The following is a 12799-nucleotide window of genomic DNA, read 5'->3' as shown; positions in this document are numbered from 1 at the left end:
CCGATCTTTACAGGGTTCCACACACAAACTGCAAAACAAGGGCCTCAATACTGGAATGTGACATGAGATTGCTTATTATATTGGTATCTGAGAGGGCGAAAAAAAGTTATATAGATGTGTGTCTATATAACTTGCAAAATGTGTAAAATTACAAGCCATCACTCCCAAGGTTAACTGTCTCATTTATTTTAGCTGCTGAATTGTGTGTGTATTTGTGTGCGTAGCTGCTGTCCAAGCCTAAATTCAGCGGCGTGGAAAAGATCAAGACCATCGGCAGCACTTACATGGCTGCTACTGGGCTGAACGCATCCCCTGGGGTGGAGCACACATCACAGGTAGACTCATAACACACGTACGCACAACTGGTTTATGTTTAAAAGACTAATTTCTGTGTTATTGTGATTGTTTTGGGGTTTGCATTGCCTCTCAGGAGCACGACAGGCAGTACATGCACATAGGGACCATGGTGGAGTTTGCCTTTGCCTTGGTGGGGAAGCTGGATGTTATCAACAAACACTCCTTCAATGACTTCAAACTCAGAGTTGGTGAGTTACACAAAAATGCGGAGCATAAAATCAATTGTTCCTGTTCTGGCAGGATTTGATTTGAAAATAGATTATTATATATTTAGGGAAATATTCGTGTTGTTAATTGGTTTTATGAGAATGGAAACAGCCATCGCATTATTTGTCGATAACTTCTTTGCATCATGTTTAACAACTTGTTATCTCACGCAAACTTCTGGACCGACAAAGAAACAAGTGCTGGATATCATTTATGTTGGCATCATTAAGCACAGCATACATAACATTTTTTGGACATTTTTATCCAGTCCTTATAGCTTCACGACTGCATCATTGGACAACTAATATCTGATTTGATAGTCGTTTCAGACGTGCACATTTTCCTTGTTGTAATTCTAGCATACATTATTGTTCTCCTTAAAGCCACACTGCATTGGTTTATAGGATTTCAAAGAAATAGATTGAATCTAGATTTGGCAATATCAACCGAATGTCTGCTCTGGTGTTTGGCATATAATCTTGACAGAGACGAAGGAAGATACGCACAGGCCAAACACAGAGAAAATAAAACCCATGTCAAGATGCAGCTATAGTCATGGTAACGTAAAGGCAGAGAGAGGGGGACTATAGAGGAGGAAAGCAGACAGCCAGGTCTCAGGTCCCTGATCCCTGCGTGCAATAAGAGTCAGAGTTCGATACCTTCAACCTGTCTGTGAAAATCGCAACATGGGATAGTCCATTAACTCAGCAGTGTGCATGTGTGCGACCGTACATCCCGCTGCTTCCAGATGGGCCTAAAAGGCTCCATCAGAGAGACACAATTCCCTACCCACAGGGGCTGGACAAAACCAGGAGCTATGTGCCTGTTTGTGCTGCTTGCACAACTGTACACATAGCATTTCCTCAGCAATCTGAAGACTGAAGAAGACAGAGTGAAGAGACACCCAGTGCCAACTCAGTGCTGTGAAAAGCTACAGCGCCTGCAGAGGTGCTGAGAGCGCTGGGGATTAACAGCTCAGCTGCATTTAGCTCCCACTTCATCTCATGCTCTGATGAAATCTTGTGAAAAACTTTTGTTTACTCTGAAAGTCTCTCGCTGAAGGCCTTTCGTTGCTCTGCTTCAGCTCCGCTCAGTAATTAATCATTAATCATTTTTAGTGACTTTAGTCTTTGCATGTCATGGCACTCCTACCTGTGTTAGGAGTCATAGATGGATAGATCGCTGTTTCCCCATTTAGATGAAAAGTAAGAATGCGTGTAGTAACCGAGATACATTCTCTGAGTCTGAAACCTTCACTAAATGGTGTGCGTCCTTTCAGGTATCAACCACGGTCCAGTGATAGCTGGAGTCATTGGGGCACAGAAACCTCAGTACGACATCTGGGGCAACACAGTGAATGTAGCCAGCAGAATGGACAGCACCGGAGTGTTGGGAACAATACAGGTGAGTAACAGAAAGCAATAACCTTTTGCTTTTTCTTCACACTCCTATTAGCAGTTTGTGCGTGTGTCCCTGTGAGTCTGAGCTCTCTCTCGATGGCACCAGGTCCACAGTGGAGTCAAATCCTGCTGTTGTAACTACTTACCAGCTCAAAGTGATTATCGATCCACAGGTGAATATAGTCTCTAAAAATCCCTAATGGAGTCAGTTGTGCTAAAAACTAAACTTCCCAGCAGTTTAAGGAGTACAGAACTCCCCCCTGTGAGAGAAGGTAAAAACTAAGTCTTCTGTTTTGCTTTTTGATAATGCGGTTTAATGAATTGGCCCAGTTAGCGCATAAGTGAGCTCATAATCAATGAAACATGCTTATTATTAGTGTTATTAGCACAGCATACCAAAAAGTCACATATAAATTATCAGTTACTAAGACTAATAAATCTTGTCAAACTGGTGCACCACAAATGAATATTGAATTTAGCATTAAGTATTATTTTATTCATCAGTTTCTTTCTTTCTGTTACATCAGTAACAGCTGTGACCAGCAGCGTTAATGTCTTATGTTGCTCTGTTGGACAGATTAGAGTGAAAACATCCACTTGAAATGAAGGATGAATTATTTTGGATTTAGCAGTCAAAGGTCAAGGTCACTGTGGCCTCACAAAACATTTTTTTTTTTTTTTTGTCAGAAGTCAAGACTTTATGCATTAACTATGACACAATTCCTTACAGTATCTAACAGTATCAAATCACGACGATGTCAACATGGTCAGTTTCACTGTGACATCATAATGTTCTGCAAAAATACTTGACCTTTAACATATGCTGTAAATCAGCCACTTGAACAACATTGGACAACATTTCCTCGATGTGGTCTGGCTGGCACATGCACAACCACATGGCAGTTTGTTAATAACAAAAGCAAGTCTGCTTTCTGTGAAGCATCCAGTAACAAAACTGATTCTCTGTCAGCTTCAAACACAACGTGACTGACAGGACTGTATTATTTTAAAAAGCCTAGATTTTAAATGTCGGCACAGATGTTTCAGAGATGAGGCTGATATTGCCTCCGTCCTCTTTCTGGAAACAAGGACATCAAATCAGTTCAGCAAACTGCCTGTTTTTTTTTACACCTGCGTGGCGTCGTGCCTGTTAGAATCATTCTGTCTTCAGATGGCTAAAATACACTTCACAGCCTGTACACATCTGATACAGCCATCTGCTCTGCAGTGTAGAACTACTTTAGCACTTTCAATTGCTTTCCATGTTTTCTTGATGATATTTCAAAGATGTGCAGAGGTAACAATAACAAACGAGTTCTTCCAATGTAGCGTGCAGATGTTTAACATCCTGCACTCATCTTACTGAAAAAGCCCAGGGGACATTTGCTCTCAGTGTCGTGTTTAGAAATGGAGGTCATCTTTAGTTTTTCACATATTGTCATGTGCTTGGTAGTTTGGAAATTGCAGTGTCATGAAATGATTGCTGTGCTTGTTTTAAAAATATAATACAGTGGGGACACTGATCACAGCCCAACTGGACATGCATAATGGGCTTTAGCCAACACTTTTTATTTCCAGATTAATACTGGATTTTTGTCTGCAAACAAACTGGCTGACAGATATTTCCTCAACTCTTGGAAATGTATTCCTGTAGGGAGCTGAGTATTTTTGCCGGCAGGAAGTTAACGTAGTTGTGTAAGATGAACAAAATGAATGTCACCCATTTGACTCTCCCTGTAGGTGACAGAGGAGACGAGTCGCATCCTTCTCACCCTGGGCTACATGTGCTCTTGTAGAGGCATCATCAACGTCAAAGGCAAAGGGGAGCTCAAGACCTACTTTGTGCACACAGAGATGACCCGCTCGCTGTCTCAAGGGAATGTAATGCCGTAACACTGATTCATACGACGAACTGGAGTTTACACAGACACAAAGCACATTCATTTCTAATACATGAGGGAGACTGGTCTTCTCAGTGCTCTTATAGCAGAACGTGTAAGGCACCAAGGAACAGGATCTGTGTTGTGAGGGCAAAACTCAGATTGTAATTTTGCATTGCAAGCGGCCAGTGCCACAGCTGTAGTATACATTTTGTCACTTATGTAACTGTAGCTTGTACAGCAGGTAGGCAGTAACTCCTGAGATATTTTGTTATTTGACAGTTTGGGTCCAGAAAAGTCACAGTGACTCAGTCAGAGACCAGAGTCTGAAACAGTCTAAATTAAAAATGAGTTCTGGGAGGTTTGTGGCATCACTTTACCAGAAAAGCATCTTTTGCTGCCAGATACATGAAGAACAATATTATTCTATTCATTTTACAAGAAACAGTACATTATGGATATCAAATAATTTACACTACAAAGAGGCGTGGGGCAGCAATTTTCATATCGATGCATCTCGAAAATCCTTTCTGTAACTAAAGGAAAAGAAAATGTATGAACGATAATACAAAACACACATGCTGGTATAAGTATAAGCAGTTTTCGTGCCTCCAACTCAAATTACAAAGAGATAGAAAAGGTTGCAGACAGATAATGAGATAATAACCTAAAAGCAGAGAACAAAGAATCAATGGTGAAACTGCATGAGCACTGTTGTCAAGGTGAAGCCAGTCTTGTTTAAACAGACAACCAACAAGGAGACACACATATGTGTACATAACTCCATTAACCTTGTTAGAAGCACGAAGTCTTGGATGTATTTTACAGGTGGTCTCGGACCATTACACACATCAAAAAACAGTGACTATGAATATATTATAATATTCAAGAGGGGCGACGTTTCCCAAAAATGTCTTTACACAAACCATCTTGTTTTGTGTTTACACTAAAAATTATGACAAAAATCTTTAAGGCAAGACAGACTGCTGGATACTGAAAATACATAGATGAGTTTATTGAAAAGACCTCTTTTGGGAAACCTAAGCCTGTTCTGTGTACAGGGTAGCTTTAGAGTAAGTATGGTACGGTGGTTTTGTAAGAAATGGATTTTGATGTTTTGACGATGCCATTGTTTTTTGTAAAAACTTCATTAAAATTTCTATGTATTTTAGTTCTATGGAGTGCTGTTATTGGTTGCATGGTTCTGATGAGCTGACATCATATTAACCTGTTGATTTATAATAAACTGCAGGATGATGAAAATGTCCCTGCACATTGGATTGATACTCCTTAGCAACCTAAACTGGTCAGTGTGAGACATCACAGTACTCACATGCTGATGACGTCAATCCAACACAAAGCTTTCAGCTAGAATCAGCTCAACATGTTTGCTCCTCAGGACAGCAGTGCACACTTGCCCCTGGACAAATGGACACGCAATCGACTTATGAGAGCCAACAATGAATCACAGCCTTGCCCCCGTCCTATCTGTCACACAGTTCTGTTTTAGGAGACTAACATTGCAATGAAATATATTTTTATCTTCTTCTTTTGCTTAGTTTAAATTAATGGGATATAAACACAAAGTTCTGGAAGCAGTGAATTAATTCTCAGTGAAATACTTTTTCTAACGTGGTCACCATCCTAACCTAGAAATCACACCATAGAATAATATGCAATTCAGTCACCTTCAACCAGACGGTCATTCACAGAGAGGTGTCAGGGATTGGTTGTTACCTTTAAGAGTCCTGTGTTTACGGTCTCGAATCATAACATGTTGTATACGTGTCATTGTATGGATCCACACGTTTCACCAACAGTCTTCATACTCATGCAAATGATCAGGGCTAACCTCTCACCACAATATGTTGGCAAACATAAAGTGCTCATTTGACGTCACAGAGGAGTGCCACACCCCGCAGGATCCAGTATTCCGGAGGAAGTGAAGTCTTCAAATCTACAGCTGCGATGTAATTCAGGTCTGTCCTGACTGGCTTCTTGTAGATTGGACAGGAGTAGAGGCGAGTATCCTTCACACCTGTGAAACAGAGAAATGAAATCAAATACAGCAACGCTTTAGATAAAAACTGAGCAGCAGCAACCTACCACCCACTGAAACTCACTGAAACCCTACTGTCACCCTAACAGATATCGCACAACATGTTCCACGTCCATATTAACGCCCAAATCTACCTATTATTTTGATTTCTATTTTTATTCACTTGTCTAATTCAGCATGCCTTCGGGAAGTTTTCACACCACTGCCACTATTCAAGTATAGGGAGATAAATTTACCCATTAATTTACAATCATTAATGAATAGAAATCAAAGTCAAAACATGTTTTGGAAAGAAAATATTTGTTCAGAATTTCAAAAACGAGCCTCTCGTTTTCAAAAATGATGACGTGCCTCCCTGTGGAAAATTGAACTGATACTTTAGTAAGACTTACATTGGGGTCCTACCATTTCCACTAAATGGTGTGGGGGAAGGAATCTGTGATGTCAAGGCTTAGATAAGGCTAAAAGTATGAAGCATTTCTTCAGCTTTATTACATTATTATATTCATGATGGATTGATTTCTTTAGATGAAACCTCCGACATAAAGTGAACAGGTGAAACCTTTTGAGGTCTAAAATCAAATTATAGTGATATAATAATCAAATTAAAAAATCATCCAAATAAAGAGAATGTGTGCTTATTGACCACAACTCCCATAGCATTTTGGTACTATTCTTGGCTCACTGATTGTATGCTGGAGTGTGGCTTTAGTCTTTCTCAGCAGTCACAATCAGCTAAAAAGCGAAAAAGCACAACAAACTTTGTCACAAGCTCACAGACAGGCTTTAAAGATGTTATACGCAGGGGTGATAGTAATCTCTTTGACGGAAGTTGTCAGTGAGTAAAGAGGTTTCAAGACTCTCACTCTTGCAAACACTTAACTACAGAAACATCCTTCCCCAGTCTCCTTAGCAACATGCACCGACACATAAACCCAGCAGGCAGCTTTTCCTGTGAGAAAAGCTGGGAGTGGACCCGGTGTAAACCACATTACGCTTTACACGCATTATACATTACATCATTAATTCATTTCACAGGCAGCATTGCTTGCAGGTATCCACGGGAGTCCTTCTCTCTGTAGCCTGCTTGAACGTAGTGTGGACTTATCCAGGACAAATGCTTTGCCACACACTGCTGCTAATCTATTCCCAGGCAAAATAAATAGCACTTAAGACTGCTTGACATTTAAATGTTACATCCATCCATTCTGATGGACTGTGTAGGAAGCAGACTTTGAGGAGGAAAGTGGAGACCAACAGATTAGAATGGTTGGTGTTCACAAGAGAAAAACACGATTACGGCAGATTTTTGTCCTCAAAATCCACTGCATCCACTGTTTTAAAAAAAATTTTATAATAAAAAAAAAAGAACTATCTCACCATTATTCTCAGCAAACATCCTAATCACAGGCATTGTCTCAAAGAGGACTTTGGGTTTGGAGTCGATGAGTTTGCAGTTGCGGCGGTCCCAGCCGGCTCCTTCTAGATACAGGCCATAGACGTAAACTCCCTCTGTGGGAGGTTGAGTGATGTCGTCTTTCATCCACCTGGTTACTTCATTGCACAGCACCATACGGTCCAGGGCCCAGCCCTTGTTGGCCCGGGTGATTTCCTATGAGCAAAGGGACAAATTCTCAACATTTACAACAAGGCAGAGCCAATGTTTGACTGTTCTATCATGAAAGAATCTATTTTGATAACAGCATTGGACGGTGCAATGTTAAAAGCACTATTGGGCAATAAGTCCACTCCATTGTAGATGAAGGTGTCCAGTATGATCCAATATGACCCAAAATGAGCAAGGAGCAATAGCAGAAAGCACAATAAATTATTTAAATGTGAGTTGTGTACCATTTCAGTCATTTTATTCTTACTTTGAAAGAGGGGAAAGAACCACACTGTGAACAAAAAACATTGGTTCTTACAAACAAGCCTGGATTTTCACCACACTACACACACAATCACAGTTCCCTGCAGATGTTTAGTGATGCCATTGGCCAATGAAAAGCTGCAATGCCTTTCCTGTGAAACTACAACTTTTGTGAGTTAAAATGCCTTTTGTCTATTTTCATGGTCATCCAGAAGTCCCTGCTTGGCAAAACACATCTGAATTCATAATGTCTTCTCTTGTCTTTGAGAAAAAGTGCTTTTTTTAGCTGGGGTAGAATGAGTAAGAACTGAATAGGAGTCAGATGAGCAAAGCAATGACTACTACTACTCTACATAAATGGTTAAAAAAAAATAATAAATTGTTGTTAACCCTGTAAGCATACTTCACTCTACAAATCCTAACCTTCTAAGTAGATTATTTATTTTGTGTTCAATATCTTGTATAGTAAAATAGTAAATCTGTAATACTATATCAATCATTTATCCCCATTAACTTCAAAACAAGCAGTTGCAGCGACTATGTTCACTGTAGATTTCATTCAACAAGGACACCAGAGGGAATGCTTTTAATGCAAGAGAGAGATGAGAAAGTGTAAATGCAAATTTACAAACCACATAGCAAAACAAACTCATCATCATCCCACTTTCACTTGTTTTTTAATGTTTAATGTAAATGTAGATACATTTTTGGATATTTGTAAAACTGAGTAATGAAGCCTACCAACAGGGGGATGACATGAAATGGACCTCACATACTGAGAGTGTGGTGAGTGAGTGAGTCTGTGTTTGTTCGTGTGAGAATGGCTGCATGGTTGCTGGCATGTGTGACTGTGACCATGCGCCTCCCTCTCCCTCTGCGTGCCATCTGGCCTCTTCTCTGGTGATGGGAAAGTAGGTAGAAAGCCTTGATGCCGTACATACCTGTCTCATGGCTGTCAGAAAGCCCTGCGGGTTGAAGAAGCCTGTCATCCAGAAGCAGTTGGGCCGTCCTTCAAAGATCCATGCCTGGAACTGCCGGTTCCGCTCAAGCAACTCTGTGAACCAGAACCCAAGGGTGCTGGAGGCCCATGATGCCTGACAAACAAAGACAAACAACAACATGAACCAAACATCGTGATGAATCCGAAAACTCTCATTCAGGTGGATCAGAGGAGAGGACAACAGGGGGACACGGTGAATCACCAGAGGAGAAAGACGAGAGAAAAGAAAGTATTCAGCATTCAGAGCTGAGGCAAGTGGGGGGAAAGCAGGAATCACCACAAAGAGAAAGTCTCTGTATCTGAGCCAAGAAGCCATTCAAGTCTAAATTATTTTAATGATGTCATGTTTGTAAGAGCACAGCTTGAAAGTCTGAATGACTCAGATGTAAAGATACAGGAAAAGTCAAGCCAAGTAGGACTTCTTTGTTGTTCTCTCCCTCTCTTAACATTTATATTCTGGCCATTTCTTCAGATAAGTTTGCTTGCAAGTTATTTTCATTTATCACAGAAAGGGATTTGTGCACTATGGAAAAAAGGTAAGGAGCATCAGTGTAGAGGAAAATTACAGGCTGATTGATGATAGCCAGCCTGGCATACGTGATGTTACCAGAAATAAACAAGCATTCAGGATGAATGTCTCAGTCTCGGGCATGAAAGGATTTCTGAGATAGTATTATCTGCCTAAAGGCTTTCAAAAATGTGTCATTATCATTCTGCATTAAAAGCTATGGAGTCACATCTATTTTTGGGGGATATTTTTTTTTTTTTTTTTTTTGTGTCTACACAGAAATAATAACAGTACTCAGTGTAACATCAGTGAGTTCAATTTACGAGATCAATCAGACTTTGCGCTGTACTGACCTTCTTCCAGCGTGCAGGGATACGTGCATCATACATGCAGTCCAGGGCATCCCGCAGGTTCTCACTCATGATGATGGTTCCATCGATAGCCAACATGAGGTCTGTCAGAGTGTTTCGGACCAGAACAATGACCTTCTGCATCTGATCTATCTCCTGACGCAGGAAGATGTTCATTGGTTGGAAGGGACCCATCTTTTGGAGACGTTCTCTCACCTGGTTTCATTAAATAAGACAATTTATTAATTTAATAATAATTTTACATGTATTATTTCATTTCGATGGATCTTATAAAGAATTTTTATTTGTATGAAATGACGTGCATGGGCGCACAGGCTTGCTCTATCGTTGCATTTCCCCATTGGTGACTGTAATACAGGAAGACATGCTCCTGAGCTGTGATTCAATACAGCTCATTTTCAACATTGGAAGTGCTTCATGACCTTTTCTTGTTCTTATCTGGATGATTAAAATAAACTGTCTACATGCTTCACATGCACACGGTGCCAATTTACGACAGGTACTACTATTTATGAGGAACAGAAAACCAGAGAGAGACCATGACTGAAAGCATGGTGTCTCTCTGGTTTTCTGTTAATTCAAGTAAACTTTGAAAGCCGCTCACAATGTAAACCAGGAAAGATTTGTCTTTCATTTCAAATACACTTATTTCTGTGTTCAAGCACACGTTTTCACTCTCAATAGGTTGGGGACATGACCACACAAAATTCTTCAATTGTTTAAAACCTATTCAAGGTGTCTGGGAAGGGGTCAAGTCAGCTTCCACATATCTTTTTAACAGTTTTTATATATTGGGAGACAAGCTGGCAGACAGATGTGAAAGTGGGAGACAAGGGGGTGTGCTGTGCAGTGACATCTTTTCAATGACAAACCTTGCACTAGATGAGATGACTCACAAAAGGACAGAAACCACAGAAACAAAGCTTCAGCTGCATTCGCACCCCCTCTGTTTCTTTCACCTCAGTCGTTTTTGCTCTCTGTCTGTCACATCTCAAACACACACAACCTTCCATAACCTCCCTAACACACATCCCACCTCGCTGAGCGTACCCCGCCAGGCAGCTTTGCACAGACACTGCACACATTTCTTCATTCACCTCGGGGGGTTTACGGTGCGCACGCACACACACAGACAGATACACTGCTTACTTCAAATGGTACATAGTCAGGAGGTAGTTTCTCCAACATGTCATCAGCCAGCCTTGACACCACAGCCTCTCTGGTTTCCCCTCTGCCCGATGAGCTGTCCTTTGGCTGAATGCTAAGGATGGTGTCCAGTACGTCCTTAGCCAGTTTACTCTGGTAGGTTATATCTGCGTTTGGGTGGAGACCAAATACTTCTGGAGTGTCATAGGCTGGCAGACCCTGTGAAAGAAGAGCTGCAGTTAATGGACTGGGGAGGTGAGGGTGTGGGGAGTCAGGTGCTAGGACAAGAGAGTGTGCAGAAAAATATTTTTACTATTGTGAGAGAATCCCGTCCTAGTGCTCCTATTGAGCAGCATACCACCTCTGACTGAGATGACGGATGATGGATGTCACGGATGATGTGTCAGAGAAATTTTCCAACAATGTAAAGTAGGTTTGTATGTGTTTTCTCCTCCACAGTTTCAAGTACCCATTTCCCTGCATTGCAGTTTTTTTCCCGTCACTGCTAAGCCCACTGTTGGCCCGGGGGAAGTGTAGACAGCCAAGTGTCTCCTCTGATGCACATGGTGTCACCAGCTGCTTCTTTTCACCCTCCAGTGAAGAGCGTCATGAGAGTATAGCACATAGGAGATTCACGCCACCCCTCCTAACTAACCTCGATCACTTGCTGGCTTTTGCCCCGTAAACACAGCCAACAGTGTTCAATGGGCCCCCATGCTGAGCCAAAGGATCTACTGCTGGAAAGTGAGCTCCCATCTCTGTTGTGATGCGACATATACAAAGACAAGATACCAATTCCTGTCAGTGCTTTCACAGTGAAATGTGTGCTGTGACAATTTCCCATCTCAGAGATTGTGCACACTTGAATTTGCATAGTTAGTGTCGGTGATAGAACAACTCAGTATTACATGAAAGCTTTTGTCTTCTGATCAAATGTGTTCACCTACTGTACAGACTCTGTGGCAGTCAACAAGAAGCCATATAGTTATTTATAGTTGCATGCCTTCACTGACATTGTTAAACAGTGCCGTACTAATATGGTTCATTGATGGTGAACTGTTGACCCTAATATAACACATGGCTATCATGGGGAGATTTAAATTCAAGTTGCTGGATTAAATTCTAATTAAGATAAACCTTAGAAGTTTGAAAACATCTGAGAGTCTTGTCTCAATGATGGCAACAAGACAGGCCATATGTTATTGTATTTTAGCTAATGGGCTTCCTTAAAGAGATCTAACATGCTGGATGTTCTATTTTTCTGTCAAGATTGGCTTAGAGTGGTGTGAAGTGACAGTTTTACACAGCAACAGAAGATAAGTTTCATGTTTAAATGTAAATATATTTTTAGCAAAAACTTGACTGATTTCTTTGTGCTCTTTCTTTGGTTCTTTGTTGATTTAGAACAGCTCAGAGTTTGGGGGAGGCACTGTGATGGGGAGGCACTTGTGATTTATGTCACGATCAGCTAGTTCATCCTTCTAACAACTACGCTGCACTCAAATAGAGTCAGACATCAGGAGGGAGTCTGGGTAATACACTGAGAAAAATGGGAGGTGATGAAGAGAGTGTCACAGAGAGTGTGCTGGAGAGAACAGTCTTTCTTCCTTTCTGTGGTCATTTACTTCCTCTTAGGGAATTTCAGTTTGGCTCCTGTCTGCATTTCATTTAAATGCAAGCACAAACAGACAATTCTCTGTTGTGTATTTTATATGAGTGGATAAAATGTGAGAAGGTCGTATGTACAAGGATTTGTATACACAAAGCACATGAGTGCTAGAGTGTAAGTGTGATTGTGTGTGTGTGTGTGTGTGTATACTCTCCAAGGCTGTATTTGTCATTCTCTATTTAAGAAGCAGTGCAGAGGAATGAGCTTGAGCCTTGCAACCCCGAGCATCCATCATAATGAAACCAGCTTTAATGAAACAGGCCCAGAAACTGCCCCCAGACACAAACACAAACACACACAAGCACACGCTAACCCCCACCCACCTACACACA

At 41.0% G+C, this 12799-nt stretch overlaps 2 protein-coding genes across 4 annotated transcripts in view; one reads left to right on the top strand and one right to left on the bottom strand.

Moving 5' to 3' along the window:
• The window catches only part of adcy2a (adenylate cyclase 2a), a 48086-nt gene extending 44229 nt beyond the window's left edge, over positions 1–3857 (top strand). Inside the window, exons 22-25 of the mRNA XM_029503500.1 lie at positions 225–335; positions 431–545; positions 1844–1968; positions 3705–3857. Coding sequence (XP_029359360.1) covers positions 225–335; positions 431–545; positions 1844–1968; positions 3705–3857 — 504 coding nt within the window. The remainder of the gene's footprint in view (positions 1–224; positions 336–430; positions 546–1843; positions 1969–3704) is intronic.
• A 1873-nt stretch (positions 3858–5730) lies between these two features.
• dnah5 (dynein, axonemal, heavy chain 5) overlaps positions 5731–12799 on the bottom strand; it is a 79199-nt gene continuing 72130 nt past the window's right edge. For all 3 annotated transcript variants that reach the window (XM_029503497.1, XM_029503499.1, XM_029503498.1), the window contains exons 83-87: positions 10802–11017; positions 9635–9847; positions 8715–8867; positions 7284–7515; positions 5731–5882 (exon numbers count right to left, since the gene is read on the bottom strand). In XM_029503497.1, the coding sequence (XP_029359357.1) occupies positions 5731–5882; positions 7284–7515; positions 8715–8867; positions 9635–9847; positions 10802–11017 (966 nt within the window). The remainder of the gene's footprint in view (positions 5883–7283; positions 7516–8714; positions 8868–9634; positions 9848–10801; positions 11018–12799) is intronic.

The sequence above is a fragment of the Echeneis naucrates genome, chromosome 6 (genome assembly GCF_900963305.1).
Source record: "Echeneis naucrates chromosome 6, fEcheNa1.1, whole genome shotgun sequence".
Classification (NCBI taxonomy): Eukaryota; Metazoa; Chordata; class Actinopteri; order Carangiformes; family Echeneidae; genus Echeneis; species Echeneis naucrates.
Note: the sequence above shows the minus strand (reverse complement) of the source record. Positions and strands in the feature narration are given on the sequence as shown.